Genomic DNA, 17,598 nt, shown 5'->3' with positions numbered 1-17,598 from the left:
TATATATGTTTGTGTGCCACAAAATTTGAAATCAATTTTTGAAAGCTTTTTTCTCAACCAATTTTGCTCAAATTTTGCACACTTAATCATTTTCAATGAAAATACAAGTAAATGGAAAAATTTGACCAAAAAAAGTTAATTAAGTTAACAAAAATTTAATTTGTATTTCCCCATAAGAACACTGAATTAATTAAAAAAAAAATTAAAAACGTAACAGTAATTTTTCCTTCTACAAAAGATAACAAAAAAAGAATTTCTAGGCCCAATAGAATTCTGCTTGCATAAAGCATGGATTTGAAAAAAGAATTTTTTTTTGATTTATTTGATTATATAAAGGTTATAGATGTTTATAAACTGAACATATTTAATGGCTTATGCTTTACTTTTATATGGAAAAAAGATTTATCTTTATTTGTTTTTAATGACCTTTTTTCTTTAAAACCAATAAATAAGTACACATTAAGAAATAATGGTTTTTTAAATGAACCTTTTTGTAGAACTAAGTTCAATCAATTTTATATTTCATATCGGGCACCCCATCTTTGAAATAAAATTACCAAAATTTGATTCTTCTATTGCTCTTCCTGCTTTTAAAATTAAGTTAAAAAAATTCATTCTCTCTATGATCAACATTCTAAAATTCTACTAAAAATGTCTTTGTTAAACCTTCAGCTTTTTATATATTAAAATGTGTTGTATCTTTGCATAATGTAATTACGCTAAATTTTTAGTATATATATATATATATATATATATATATATATATATATATATATATATATATATATATATATATATATATATATATATATATATATATATATATATATATATATATATATAATTATATATATATATATATATGTGCTTTTTTGAACGACCGTACTAAATTCGCTATATTAAATAAATTTAAATAAGCGGTTGTTGTGGTTAAAAAAAATTTTATTTTTTGTAAGTTAATTACTTTTATATTTTTAATTTTACTTATTTTTTTTTTTTTAAAGTAATTGAAAAAAATTTTTTAAAAGGCTGTATGGTTTATTGTTCTTGCTTTCGGACAAAGCTTAAAATAAAATTGCTTTGAATTTTGCAATTTTATTTTTTGCATTTTAGCTTCCTTCTCATTCAGCGCGGTTGCTGTTAAAAACCAATTTAACCAACTAATTGAAATAATTGTTGTCTGGAATAAACTAATTGAAATTATTACATTCTAGGCAACAGTTTTATGAATAGCTATTAATTAATAAACAAACAAAAATTTCGTTTCTGTTGGAGAGGTTGTTACGACCAGGGGCGTCCCGAATGGGGGTGTAGGGATTTCCCCCCCCCCCCCCCCCCCCCACTCAAGCTGTTATAAATGCATTTAAGTTAGCACATTTATATATTTAAATCTTCTGTTGGAAAGTTTTATGCTTTATGCCCGGCTCCTGCTCGGTAAACTTGCATCAGGGACACTCACCTATTTCCTTCTGGCGAAAAATTAATTCTAAAACAAATAAATCAAAAGTTGCCCTTTCAAAGCATTTTAGCAAAAAAAAATTTTTTTTTTCTAAAAAGTTATGAAACCCAACTTTAAAAAAAAAAAAAATTGTTAGAGAAAAAAAAGGGTACACCCAGAAGACTTATTTAATATGCATGTTCATCAGAACGACGCAAATGCTGTCAAGATAAAATAAAATCAAAGTAAAGTCAGAAAGACAAAGTAAAATCAAAAAAATAGAGGTTTAAAAAAGTGGAGTTTTCCAAAGGTATTTAAAAACAACTTTAACATGTACGTTTATCCAATTTACATGTAAATTTATAAAGTTTACACAAATCCTGAAAGTTTCTGAGCTATAGCTAGTCTGGAAGGTAGTGAAAAATAAATCGCAAGATTCCGAGACAACTGAGAGCCGACAAACAACTTGTGAAGTCAAACTATGTTTTGAAAAAAAAAAATTTCTAAAGCACTATTTTAACTGCATTAGATTTTATTTTTCCAAACATTCTTGTGCGGGTTGGACACCAACGCAAAAAAATGAGGTTATTAGGGTGCCCACAACCTATAGTAGAAGAATGATTAGCTTTCTTTACCATCTTTTTTCAAATAGATTGTATATATAAAGGGCAATGTGTGTGTGTTTGTTTGTTCTTTATAGAAATCCAAACCGCCGGACCGATATCGCTGAAATTTGGCATGAGGGTAGTCCTCGAGTGGGAGAAGGTTCTTAGCTTGGTTTTGACCCCGTACCCCGATCCCCGGGGTCAAGGGGGCCCAAAAATGGGTCCCCCTGACCCCGGGGTCACGGGGACCATTTTTTGGGCTCATTTTTGGGCCCATTTTTGTGTACAGATATCAGGTAAGCCAGTTTAAATATTGGCCCGGGCAACGCCGGGTAACTCCAGCTAGTATATGATAAAACGCAAAAAAAGATTATATCTGATAAACACTTCTTTAATCATATAAATTTGATTAGATAGTTTAAATGACTTAAAATTTTTTAAAAACTGATTTAGCAGTCGATGCCCTTGCAGGTACCAAAAATTTTTTTTTGCGTAATATCATCGTAACAAAATACTTGATTAAGCAAATACAAAGAAAAAAAAACTAAAGAAAAAGCGCGCTCTAACGAACAGTGATTTGGTTCAGGTTTACACATGCGTAAATTACATTATGGCCACTAACCTATTTTTGCTCAACAAAAGAACTAAATAATAAATGGTTATTTTGCAGTCCCTATTAGCACTCATGCGGCAGGGAGCCGTCTATACACTACTGGTATACCAGAATGCTGACTTAAGCTGTCTTTAATTTTATTAGAACTACTCTTTATTATATACATAAAAAATATTTTTCGATGATCCATCACAACACGATGTATTAGCCAAATCACCCTCAAACATGCAATAGGTTTAAATACGCTATCTATCTAAAAAATTATGTTAAATCAACATAAAATAACTGTTCTTTGAGAAAGAAAATACTTACATTTTACTTACTTACAAAGTAAAGTATAAAACTTCAAGAATAAAAATTACTTTTATTGGTAGGGGAGAGAGGGGAGAAGTGGGAGACGGAAGAAATGAGACACCCTTATAATTTTATTTCGCAGCAACGCCTAGTTACTGTTTTTAATGTGAAAGTATAGATTTCATGTGCTCTTTTTATTAGACATCCTTTCCCCTCCCTGCACGTGGTGAAAACCCTTTCTTTATAAGTACCCCAAAAAAGTACTTTTAATGACAGCCTAGTAACTCATGTATGCAACACCCCCTGTAATTGTTTTTCCAAGAAAATTATCTAGAAACCCACTAATGAGAGGAGCACCAGAAGGTTTTATTGGATTAGCCAATCAATCTGGGTGGATGAATGCTGAAATATTTATAGATGTTTTAAAGCATTTTGTTAAGTTTGCTCGCCCAACTGCCGATCACAAAGTTTTATTGATTATGGATAATCATGAAAGCCAATTTTCGCTACAGTCACTTGAATATGCAATAGAGAAACATGTTTGTATGATGACTTTACCACCACATACTTCACATAAGACGCAACCTTTAGATAGGTCTGTTTTTGGTCCAATGAAAACATAGTTTAATGCAGCTGCCAATAGCTGGATGCTTAGCAATCCAGGACAAACCATTACAACTTCTGAGATTGCCAGTCTCATTCGACAAGCATGGGAAAAATCTTTAACACCGACAAATATTATTTCAGGATTTCGCGTGACAGGAATTTGGCCTTATAATAGACATGTATATAAGAATGATATTTTTTTACCATCTTTTGTAACAGATAGAGATGTGCCTTAAGAACCATGCAGCGAAGGCTCATGCGAGAAATCTAATACAAGTGCTATTTTTTCATATATCTCAGGTTTGAGTGTGCAACATGAAACAGTAAAAGAAAACTTAACTGTATTTTCTCCTGGGATTATGCGAGGTTATCCAAAGGTAATTTAAACTAAATATTCTTAGTTTAGGGTTTCTTTAAATTCAATAATTATATAATACTATAATATTTATTTTGCATGCACCTTCTCATTAGATTTTTAGATGTGGACGTAAAAATTGTATGATAGCCACATCAACACCAGAGATTTTAAGAATAAAAAATGAAGTATTAAACAAAAAAAAGGTAAAAACATTTCCATCTAACACCTAAAAATGTGAGAATAAACATATTACGCAATCGAACAGGGACCTTGATGTAGATTTCAACAAAATAAATGATGAAACAATGAGACATATGATGTTTCTGCTAATTGTTACTCACTAGAATTTGAAGAAGAATTGGGTTTCTTTTAGCGTTATTCAAAATGTGAGTGATTATGTTCTTTGCGAGGTTTGTAGTAAAAACACCATTTCTTATTATGTTGGTATAGTGCAGAAAGAAATAGACACAAATTTTGATGTAGAGGTCAGCTTCCTAAAATTCCAGAATAAAGAAACTTCTAAATTTGTCAAACTTAGAATTAATGAGGTTTCTAGTGTGAACATTATTACTATAAAGCAGTCCTGCCTCAACCGCTTGCTGAAACAACATCAAGAACAAAAGCTGAAATCACTTCCCAAGTGAACTTTGGCATCATTTTCAAAGTGAACTTTGGCATCTTGAATGTAAAATAACTTTTTTCTTTTTTCAACAAAATATTTTAATTCTTAAAATGTAATATTAATTTGATTAAAAAAGGCATTGATAGTTTGATTTTTTTTTTTCTATTGTTCATCTCTCTAAGGAGACCACTTGAGGCGAGAAGGCTACGCATTTTTTTTTGCATTTTTAAACATTTTTTTTATTGTGGTTACAACTCTCTCTCAACCCTTTAACTCGGAAACACAAACCTTTACGAAAAAGGCGCGCAGCACGGAGAAACTAAGTTGAGTGTGGCACTTCCAGGGACGTGGTGGGAGTCGAACTCGGAACCACTCGCTTACCAGCCAAGCGCTCTACCACAACACCACTGCCGCGTTTTATTTAAACTAAACTTAATTTTAAAATAAAAATTTGCTCAAATTAATATTTAACTAAATTTGGAGTCGTTTTTGTATAGTCCCACATCTCCCCCAAATGTCCCGCTTATCCCTCACACTTATCCTATTTTACCCCAATTGCAGGGTTCTTTTTAAACCAAAAAATATATACTTTATGAAAACCTTCTGTCAACCTTAGGAGGTGGATTCGGAGCCTCAAATACTGCTTTATTTGTTGAGACTATTTTGGTTCAATTTATACATTATACAAAAATTCGTGTCATACTTCTCCCCACTCTCCCCTAATTGTAGATAACAACTTTTTTCAAATTACTTTTATGTAAGCTGTTTTTGCCAATTAGTTACTTTTACACGTGAAAGCAATTTGTAATTATGATGTAGTTTTATTTTACTTCGTAAAGTAAGTGTGATGCTGTTTAACTATTATATTTACGTAAGTTTACTTTATAAATAACTTTTTTTACATGTAAAAAGTAAATTACATTACAATGTAAATTTTTACATAGTTAAAACCAAAATTACTTTTCAAAGTAAATTACTTTACACGTAAGTAAATTATATATTTTTATATGAGTTACGTAAAGTAATGAAATAAATTAATCCCCATAATAAATTAACTCCCGTTGCGTAAAAAACTACCCGGGGAGTTAATCTATTTCGAAATAGATTAACTTCCCTTGAAATAAATTACCCCCTGTCGGCGAAACAAATTAACTCCCCATAATGTATTAACTCCCTTGGAACAACTTATACGATTTACAAAAAATGTTTTAACTTGATGTTTTCCAAATGTGTTGTTTATAAATCTGTTAATTAGTTATTGTTATGGATATAAATTATATTTCTACTATTATTATATCATATATTGATAGTGGCAATATATATAAATATATATATATATATATATATATATATATATATATATATATATATATATATATTTATATACAGTCGTATGACAATTTATTATGGCCACCCAATAAATTTTAACATACCTTGCTTATCTTTTGTTTTCTTGGCAATATAGTTCAAAATTATATAATTTAATTTATTTGGATGCATACAATATAGTTATACGTTGACAAAACTATTTAAAATTTTATGCTGGTGTAAACACTGTCATTTTTGACAGCCATTTTGTGTGACGCCATCTTGAGACCGCTATTCTTACAGTGCACGTGGTGAATACTCTCTGTTAGTTTTGGTATATTTTTCAAAGTTATCATTAAAGTAAGTACTCAAATCGACTAATATTACTTTAAGAATATTACATTACATAAATTAACATGAAAATATTTTTATTTCACTCAGTATTTTGTGATTAAAATTATTTTAAGTAATAATAGAAATTTTCGTACTCAAATTGGTTATTTTTTTAGAAATGGGCAAAAAAAAGGACTTATCTCTAGAAAAAAAAAGTGAAATCCAAGCACTTCTTACAAATACTGGTTTTTCCCAAAGAGGAATCGCCAGAAGATGTAATGTTTCTAGAGTGTCAGAGCAGAATATTCAAAAAAAAATTGTCAAGATGGAAAACCTGACTCCAAAAAGGACTGGGAACTATGGTAAAAAAAGAATTCTTACTCCACGAGGTGAAAAAATTCTTACCAAAATAGTATTGGAAGATAGGCTAGCATCAAATGATGATATCACTGAGAAGTTGGAGAGCTCTGGTATTAAGATGTCCAAGAGAACGGTTCAGCGTTGTCTACACGATCTTGGCTACAGCTCAAGACGTCCGGCTAAAAAGCCAAAATTAACGCCAAAAATGATGGAGAAGCAATTAGAATGGGCAAAAAAATATAGAAATTGGACTGAAGACGATAGGAAAACGGTATAACAGATTATTTTATTAAATAATACTTTAAATTTTTTAGATAATCCATGCATTGTGGTCAATGAACCATCGTATAATATTTTTAGGTTTGCTTTAGTGATGAGAGCACGTTCCAAGTCTTATCAAAAAAAGCACAATACGTGAAAAGGAAGGTTGGATAGAAATATTTAAGTAGCTGTATTATTCAAACCGTCAAACATCCAGCCTCGGTGATTATTTGGTCGGTCATTTGTGGGAAAGGAATGGGAAGGCTGTACATTGTTCAAGGGATAATGAACCAGGTGCAGTATAAAAATGTCCTGGAACAAAGATTGTTACTCCAATTGACGGAATGGTTTGGCCCAGAGGAAAACAAAACATTCATGCAAGATGGAGCACCATGCCATACGGCTAAGTCTATCAAAAATCTTTTTGAAAGATAAAAATATTCCTTTGTTGGACTGGCCGGGAAATTCGCCGGATCTCAATCCTATAGAGAATGTTTGGGAGCTATTAAAAAAAGAGGTGGCCTAGGAAAATATTACAAACAAGGTGGTTCTAATAGAAAGTATTATAAAAAATTGGAGCCACAATGCAAGATTGCAGGAAATGGCAGAAAACTGCATAAAAAGCATGCCTAAAAGGGTACAGGCAGTAATCGATGCAAAAGGGGGGGTTACAAAATATTGATTGTAACTAAGATATTCTATGAATATTTTTTATTAAAGTGTATTTATTCTTATAAAATAGTAATTTTTTATTAACACACAACCTGATTTTTTATTAGAATACGTCTTTGGTAGATAAAATTGTAAAAACTGATGGAAAATCACATTTTTCTAGAGTTTCTAGAAAAAATGTAGGTGGCCATAATAAATTGTCATACCGTTGTATATATATATATATATATATATATATATATATATATATATATATATATATATATATATATATATATATATATATATATAATCTTTGAAAGTCATTTTCTTGTTATACGTTAAAACATGGGTAGAATTCAATAAATACGGCTGCGTATAAATTTTTTTTTAAATATATATATATTTTTTTAATAATATATAATTATTTCGATATTTCGCTGATCTATCGTGATCAGCGTCATCAGGTATAATAAATAAAATAGTTACAAAGAAATCGTTATAGTAAAAACAAACCGTTAAAAAGATAACACTAAAAAGCCAAAACATAATACAAAAAATTTTCTCAAATAACTGACGTCAGCAGATTTTATTAAAAAATTGCCCCCAGGTTTTAGTTGTCACGTTATCACCGTCATCCGAATTGAGAACCACATCACCATTTCTCAACTCATGTCGAACCCTAGCTTTGCTTATTTTGAGTGACTCTCTGCTTTTCCGAGTTCGATATTCTGGGGCTACAGATAATGTTTTGGGGTGCAACCAATCAAACTAACCATGGCATGTTTTGGAATGTTCAGTTGCACCCAAACTGGACCATTTTTCTTTTAAGCTGTTTTTCTGATGTTCAATACATCTCAATATCACCTTCTTTTTAGTGTCACCAATGTATATCGAACCGCATGAACATTTAAGCTGGTATACGCCAGGGTTTGTGTTTAGTGGTAGTTTAGTTTTATTGTTGCAAAAAATATTTTTTAATTTGGGAGTTGATGTGAAAATAACCTTTATGTTTTGTTTTCGAAATTCTTTACGAAGTTTTGGACCAACAATTGGTATCCAAGGTAGTTTTATAAAGGGTTGGGTATCTAATGGTTAACATGTGGTGTTTTTTGAACCGTTTTTTAATAGTCTTTAGTAATATTATTTAGAATGTTCTTGTCGTGGCCATTTTCAACAAATATGTCTATTAGAAAATCAATTTCTTTTTGAAGGTGTTTTTGAGAGCAAATTCTGTTTGCACGACATAAAAATCCTTTAAAAACACCAATAATAATGTTAGGATTAATGTTCGAGTTAGGTTTAAGTTGAACATTTGTAATAGCTTCTTTTCAATGTATTTGAAATTCATGAGCTCCAGAGCCTGTGTTCGTAATATTAATATCTAGGAAATTGAGTTGTTTGAGGTCGTTTTCAAGTTCCACTGTGTATTTTATTGGCAGGATGTTGTTCATTAAGGATGTTCAGGAACATTTGTTGTTGTTTTATTGAAGCGAAGCGAGCGTGACAATCATCTACATATCTCTTGTAAGTTTTTGGTTCGGATGTATAAACATTTGCTTTGTTAAGGGCCTTTCTTTCTATATTTTGTAAAAACGCTTCCGCCATAACAACCATTAAAGATAAACCTATAGGACCTGAATTAGGTATTACTCGGATATTGTTTTCATATAAAAAATAGCATATACTTAATGAAAGTTCAATTAATTGGTGAATGTCTGCAAGAGTAAGTTTAGTTCGAGTTTTTAAGTCATCAATGTCAGCGTTCAATATATCAATAACAATCGGAATTGCTTCGTCAATGGGTATGGATGGATATAAATTGACTATATGAAATGAAACTTGAACTTCGTTAGGATCTATTATCCATTGCTTAGCTTCATTTACAAAACTATTAGAATTCGTAAGTCTATTTTTATTTTTGTTCAGAGTCGGTTGAATAATTTTAACAAGATAATCAGATGTTCCATAAGGTGGTGTGTTAATTGTTGATACAACGGGGCGCATTGGGTAATTTTTTTCTGGTTTGTGAGCTTTAATCATTCCGTAAATCCTTGATGGGTTACAATCGGATGGATACATTTTAAAGTATATATTTGTGTCTAGCTTACCTTCTTTTCTTAACTTGCACAATTGTCTTTGAAATTTAGTAGTCAATGTGGATGTTGGATCATAATCAATAATTTTGCTATTTTTTATTTGTTCTTCTAATTGGAGAGATGCATCATTTTAGTTTAATAAAGCGAAAACTGTGCCTTTATCGAATGGGTATATCTTAATATTAGAATTGTTTTTTAATTTGTTCATGGAAAGACGTTGTTGCTTAGTTATATTATCTTTTAATTTTAATTTTGGTGAATTTGTTAAAATTTGTGAACAGTTTTGTCGTAAAGTTTCTGCCTGTGTTGGTTTTTTAAGTTTTTCAAGTTGTAAGGCGCAAGTTTCGATATTAGTTATAATATCCATATAAGGATTTTTTTTCGGCAGTGGTGTATTGAAGACCAGAAAAACAGCTTAAAAGAAAAATGGTCCAATTCGGGTGTAACTAAACATTCTAAAAGATGCCATGGTAAGTTTGATTGGTTGCACCATAAAATATTATCTGTAGCCGCAGAATATCGAACTCGGAAAATCAGAGAGTTACTCAATATAAGCAAAGCTAGGGTTCGACAGGAGTTGAGAAATGGTGATATGGTTCTCAATCGGGATGACGGTGATAACGTGACAACTAAAACCTGGGGGCCATTTTTTAATAAAACCTGCTGACGTCAGTTATTTGAGAATTCTACCCATATATATATATATATATATATATATATATATATATATATATATATATATATATATATATATATATATATATATATATATATATATATATATATATATATATATATATATATATATATATATATATATATATATATATATATATATATATATATATATATATATATATATATATATATATATATATATATATATATATGTATATTTAAGTTTCTAATAAAAAATGAAATTTTTAAACATTATAAATAATTTTGTAATTTTGTAATTTTTCTAAAGGAACATCGAATTCTATTATTCTTAGTTTTTTTTATTTGTTTGATTGTCTCTTTTTTTTATATTTAAAACAATTTCAGTATTTTTAAATGACTATTGTTTAAAATTATATTGATACTATTTACTTTATTTCTTTAAATGTAAATATTTATGATAGTTTTTTATCTTTTTATTATATTGGAATTGTAGATAGTATTTTTAACAATCTTGTTCTATTTTAAACTTGAAAAGTTTAAAATAGAACAAGATGGCAATCGCTCCCTTAGACATTTTCAATTTTTTTTTTTTTTGTAAATTTTTATATTAACACAGCACTTTGTTTAAATTACGTGAGTAAATTAAAGAGGCTATTTAAAATCAGCAAAATAAAATTTTGGACTTGCCTGCTTAAAAATCATCAAACCTGAAACTAACCCCCCCCCCCACCCTCCTTCATAGGTAGTCAGGATCTACCAAATCTCCAAAATCTGGATCCCCCTTCTCCTTGATATGTGCTCTTCATTAGTGATCCAGTAGCGAAAAATTCTGACTCGTCAGTAACTCTATTTTCTTAATAATAACAAAAACATAGTGTTACTTATATAATAAAATCTTTAGTAAAAACTGTTTTTTTTTTTTTTTTTTTTTTTACAACAATCATTATTATATATTTCAAAAACAAATAATATTTACATGTCTCCAGTTTATAAAAATGTCCACCACAAATATTTACAATATCTGCAGAGCCTTAACAATGCTGTTTTACGCATGCGCGTTTGACATTTTAACTCATGCAAGTTAAAATAATAAATTCGTGGTTTATAATATAAAGTGCTGGCTATTAACCCATGCATTTAAAAAATATACGCAAGTCCGTCGCACCACAGGGCTATTAAGGACTTGCTTGTCGTTGTCGCTGAAAATATATGTTATTTGTTGAAAATATATATCAACATATATTAGTAGTACTATGTAGTTGTAAGGAAACTCGCAGAAGACTAAGAAAAGTCTTTTCATCGAGAACCTTTAAAATACAAAATAAACTAAAAATTTAAAGAGTAAAGACACACATTAATTTTTAGACACACATTAATTTTTTGAGGTCTACTGTTTAGTAATATTTTACTATGTGTAGTTGCTAACAATTTTTATTTATTTATTTATATTTTATGTTTTATTTCTTTTTTACTTATTTTTATAGCTTAAATTGTTCTTTTTACATTTTATTATATTAATTGTTCTTTTATATTTAATACATATCGATAAAACTGGTTTTGTTAATTATGAGATCTTTTATCTTTTTCTTCAGGGCAATAAGATTATCCAATTTAGTAAGTTCTATATTTTGAGGTATTGTTTTGTTGTATAAATAGGGGCCACGGTATACAATTGAAAATCTCGAAAATTTTGTTTTTTTTATGGGCAATGTAGAGTTTCCGGTTCCTCGTGTGTTATATCTGTTGGTGTTGGTTTGAAAAAAGTTATTAGTAAAATGAGTTGGGACAAGTCCGAGCTTATATTTGAGCATAAAGAAAACATTTTGGTAGATGTTAATTTGATAGATATTTAAAGCATTCAAGTTTTTAAGTAAAGGATCGGCATGAGTGAATTTATTTTTATTATAAATCAATCTTGATGCGTGTTTTTGGTGTGTATATAGAGAACTTAATTTATATTTATTTGTACTTCCCCAGGCAATATTAGCATATGTTAGATAACTTTGTATACAAAAAGAAAAGTAGAGAACTTTCAGATTCTCCTGGGAAAGTATAGTTTTGACTTTGTAAAGTATGCCAATACTTTTTTATATTTTTGTATTTAATGTTTTTATATGGGCTTTCCAAGAAATCGTTTCGTCAATAATTATCCCAAGAAATTTAATAGTTCCAGTTCTTTCGATGTTTATGTTATCAATTTTTAGTAATGTTAGTATGCTTGGTATTTTTTTTTTTGCTGGTTGGAATGAAACAAGATGTATTTTGTTTTTTCTTGATTTAAAGATAATTTATTTACTTTAAACCAAATATTTAGACTCTCAAGGTCATCATTTGCAGATTCAAAGAGATTTTCAATTGATGCTGAAGAATAAAATAAATTTGTGTGGTTCAGCAAACATTATTGCATCAAGTTTTTTTAGTGATTGTGGAAGATCGTTAATATAAATTAAAAATAAAAGAGGACCAAGAATGGAACCTTGGGGAACTCCGCATTTTATTTTTAGTAAATTAGAATATTTATTATCGTTCGAAATAACACATTTTTCTCTGTTGCACAACTAACTTTTAAACCAATCTAGGCTAGTATTTTTTATTCCGTATTTTTTCTAATTTTTTTAGTAAGATATCATGATTAACTGTGTCAAATGCTTTGGATAGGTCTATAAAAGTTCCTAATGCAAATTGCTTTTTATTAAAAGAATCACTTATGCTATTACCTAAATCTGTTCTGTTAAGTGCTGTGCTTGAAAACCGAATTGTTTTTTATTTAAGATCTTGTTTTGAATTAGGTATTCATATAATCTATTGTAGATTATTCTTTCAAGTATTTTAGAAAAGGTTGGAAGTATTGAGATTGGTCTGTAATTGTTTATTAGAAATGTTTCACCGGTTTTCAAAAATAGGTACAATTTTAGCTACTTTTAATTTATCTGGTACAGTTCCTGTTATAATTGATGATTTAAATATTTCGAAAATAGGTTTGCGTATCTCCGAAAAGACATTGACGACAATATTACTGCAAATGTCATCTATACCTGGAGACTTGTTTGTTTTAAGAGAGTTTATTGCATTTTCGAGTTCATCAATTTTTAGTTCTTTAAATATTAATTCGTTGTTGACACTAGTTAGATAAGTTTCATATGAGTTGTTTGGACAATTGACTTTTGAAGCTAGATTTGGGCCTATGTTGACAAAAAAACTATTAAATTTTTTTGAAATTGCATTACTATTGTCATACTCTTTTTTATCTATGACAATTTGAGCAGGTAAACTATTTATTTTGCAGGTTTTTATCCCAATTATTTCTTTCATGATATCCCAAGTTTTCTTAATATCACCATTTGTGTTTTTTATTTTATTTGTGTAATAGTTTGTCTTTGTATTTTTTTAAATTTTTTCAAACAAGTTTTTATACAGTTTGTTAATATTTAGATTTGCCTCATATCTATTTTTTAAGTATTTAATATAAAGTTTTTTTTTTTTTTTGAGGATTTTTTAATACCTTTGGTGATCCATTGACATTTTAAGTGTTTTTCTTTTATTAATTTTACTTTAATTGGGAAGTGCATATTATAATTTGGAAATTAAACAATATTATGCTTTATAGCATGTGAAAACTAAAAAGTATTTTGACGATGTGTTAATCTTTTCTATTGCGAGCATCTTACGTCAGAGTTTAATAGATTGTTTTTAAACCTAATGTTGGTTTCAATTTTACTACGTGATTTTTTTTTCATCCATTTTACAATTAGAACTGTTGCTTGAAACAATATACATAATATTACAATCATCTTGTAGAAAAATTATAGAGAAATATTTTTATCACGTTTAAGGCTGAATGTTTAAGTATTTTTTTAAATATATCTTTTATTTGTGTAAATGTTGCAATAGTTTAAAAAATATGTAACGGTTTTCCAAACGCTCTACTTAAAGTATACAACTGCTATTTCTCATTTAAAGCAGAGGAAAGGCGCCTATGATAGAATACTTAACTTTGAAGCTTCATTATTCAGTATCTGAAGACCAATAATAAAAGTTTTGATATGGATACATTCCTTGTGACATCATTTTTTTTTTATAAGTTATTTCTATTTTAAAAAAAGCACAAGTATGCCATCATAGGCAACCCACTGCTTTTATGATGGCATAGGGTAGGATGGAGCTGGTTAAAATCAAGAGTAACTTGATTTAACTTTAGAGACTTTCCTCAAAAAGCCAGAAATTACTCAGAACCATCCAAATTTGCCATTTCACGCTACGCAGCAGCAAAGTTTTGCGCAAACATATAGGATATATTGCATTTTATGCATTTTTTGGACCGAAAAAGAAACTTTTGGAGCATCGTTTTCTTTTTACTTTACTTAAAAGTAAGTTTTCCTTATTAAAAAAAAAAAAATTTTCCTAACTCGTCATTATTGCAACACACCCAATTTTTCAGTATGCTATCATGGAAAAATCTTTTTCATTAAAACAAGCAGTGTCTGTCTTGTTTAAAAGATTAAAGTATAGTAAGTATTCAACTTAATGCTTAAAACTTGGATATAAAATGCATGAAAATTCTCTTTCTGCCCAGTTTATAATAAAATCACAATCTTAAATATATGAAGGGAATAAAACTAAAACAGCACATTACAAAATCAATTTGTGATGATTATAAAAATAACATTTTTTGTGCACAAGAGACGTATTTTCACTAAAACTAATGTATAGTAGGTATAGTTAAGTAGATCTTATCACGTTTTCACCAAAACCAATTTTCATGGAAATATGACCGGTATGCCATCATTGGCGCTGTGCCATCATAAGCGCCTTTCCACTATATTTAATAGGAGTTGTTGAGATATTAAATAAGTGCATAAACTCTGTGCGAGATTTTCGATTTTTCTGTTTAGTGCGCGATTCTGTTTAACACTTATTTTTTAATAACATTATATTAACACAAATAAAATATTTTATAGATGGGAATTAAACGGGAGCTTTTGATAGTTATATATGTTATTATTATTTGCCGTATATTAAAATTTACAATGAAATAATTCGTGTTAATAAATAAGCTGGAGCAAGCAGAAGACATAAACTGTCTTATCATCGAGCCCCATTTACATTGAAAAAAATCGCCAGTTTATATACAAAAAAGAAAAGTAGCTAAGTACATAATAAGAATTTTACATATGTTAGTTACAATATAAATATTAATATAATATAAATATTAGTGTTGAAATATAACGCAAGATATCAAAGATTAACAACAACATAAAAGTATTAAAGTTTTTTAACAAAAAAAATCAAATAAAAATAAAACTGCAACAAAAGAGAAATAGTGTCAATAACTATTTTTTTAGATAATTTATATTATTTATGTATTTATTTTAAAAGAGATATTTTAAATCAAAGTCATTTTGTAATAAGAGACTCTTAGATTCCTTCCTGAATTTTTCCAAAGAGATGTTTTGAATATTCCTTTTTTTTGTAATAAATTTTGAAAAGTGTTTCCATAGAAACGGTCCATGGTATTGAATTTGGTAAGAACTTAGTTTTAAATTATTTTTTGGTACAATAATGTTGTTAGTTGAAAATTTAGTAGGATACTTGTGCGAGATTTCACTAAAGTAAGACTGAAATACAATAGGAGATAGCCCACGTTTTATTTTAAACATGAATTGTGGAATTTGGTGTATATTAAGTTTATAGATACTTGAGGCACCAAGCTTCCTTAAAAGAGGTTCGCAATGAAAAGTTCTGTGTGCACAAAATACAATCCTGCATGCGTGTTTTTGCTTACTGTAAATTTTTTTTAATTTACTATAATTAGTACTACCCCATACAATATTATAGTAAGAGATAAAACTATGAATAAATGATAAGTATATTTTTTTCAAGGAAGCAGTGTTAAGATATGGTTTAGTTTTATATAATATGGAAATATTTACTGAGATTTTTTATATTTTTTATGTATTTTAAATGTGGTTTCTATGACAAACTTTCATCTAGTATTACTCCTAAAAAATTAACGATTGGTTCCCTTTTAATAAATGTTTTATTGACTAAAAGATTAGGTAATTTAAGAGGAACATCATCACGTTTACTTCATTACGTTTGGAGAACAAAATAAAAGTTAGTTTTTTCTACATTTAACAAAAGCTTGTAAACCACTCGTTTCTTTTTAATAGTTCTTCATTAAATATATTCAAGAGAACTCTTTTGTTTTTGTTGGAATAAAAAAGATTGGAGTCGTCTGCAAACAATATAACATTTAAAATATTTGATGTTAAGTACAAATCATTTATATACAATAAAAATAAAAATTATCCTAAGATTGAGCCTTGCGGCACACCACATGTAATGCGTTTTTCTTTTTCAATTTTTTATAAATAATACATTGTGACCTGTTCGCTTGGTAATCTTCGAAACCAAAGTAAGTTTTTATTTCTTACTCCATAGAGTTCCAGTTTTTTTACAAGTATCTTATGTTTAACAGTGTCAAAGGCTTTTGACAGATCAATAAAAACTCCTACGGTAAAATAGTCATTATTGAATGCATCTGAGACATGATTAATCAGTTTGATTACCGCATGGTTAGTTGAAATATTTTTTTTAAACCCATATTGTTTACTGTACAGCAAACTGTTTAACATCAAACAATTATAAAGTCTGTTGTATATTATCCGCTCCAATAATTTTGAGAAGCAAGGTAAGCCGGAAATAGGTCTGTAGTTATTAAGTGTAAATATTAGTTTCGTCACCAGATTTAAAAATTGGAGTGATTACGGCAACTTTGAGTTTTTTGGCACAACACCTAGTTTTAATGAAAGGTCAAAAATATGAAATAATGACGGTTCAATGATATCGAAACCTGACTTAACAACATTTACACTAACTTTGTCAATGCCCGCACTTTTATTACTTTTAAGACTATTAAAAGCATTCCTTATCTCGCTTAGATTTAAATTTAATATTACACGGTTTAATATAAGATTCAAACTCAATGGTACTTGGCGGAGTTTTATTCGTTATTTCGGCCCAATACTTCAAGAAAAAATGAGTTTAGTTTTTCAGCTATTTTTTTTTATCATAAATCATTTCCCCGTCAATTAAAAGCTTTTGGGGAGATTGTTTTTTACACATTTATTTTTACCAATTATTTGTTTAATAAATTTTTTTAGAGTATTTTTTTGTTTTTTCAAATAAGTTTTTATAGTTTTTGTAGTTTATTTTTTTTTTATATGTTTTATGCCTTAAATGTTTAACATAAAGTTTTTGTTTTTAGAGATTTTATTAGTCCCTTGGTCATCCAGGGGTTTAAAAGAGACTTTGATTTTATAATTATTTTTTTAACAGGAAATGCTAAATCATACTAATTACAGAATTGCGCTAAAAATAGTTCATATGC

General features: G+C 28.7%; 1 protein-coding gene across 1 annotated transcript; it reads left to right on the top strand.

Moving 5' to 3' along the window:
- Positions 1 to 3,237: 3,237 nt before the first annotated feature.
- On the top strand, positions 3,238 to 3,573 carry LOC136074007 (uncharacterized). The gene has a single exon (XM_065786304.1). The coding sequence runs from the start codon at positions 3,238 to 3,240 to the stop codon at positions 3,571 to 3,573; it is 336 nt and encodes a 111-aa protein (XP_065642376.1).
- Positions 3,574 to 17,598: the final 14,025 nt, after the last annotated feature.

This window comes from Hydra vulgaris, chromosome 01, assembly GCF_038396675.1.
Source record: "Hydra vulgaris chromosome 01, alternate assembly HydraT2T_AEP".
Classification (NCBI taxonomy): Eukaryota; Metazoa; Cnidaria; class Hydrozoa; order Anthoathecata; family Hydridae; genus Hydra; species Hydra vulgaris.
Note: the sequence above shows the minus strand (reverse complement) of the source record. Positions and strands in the feature narration are given on the sequence as shown.

What these genes read in the sequence shown, in the direction of transcription:
- LOC136074007 (XM_065786304.1), top strand. Translation starts at nt 3,238, where the DNA reads ATGTATGCAACACCCCCTGTAATTGTTTTTCCAAGAAAATTATCTAGA.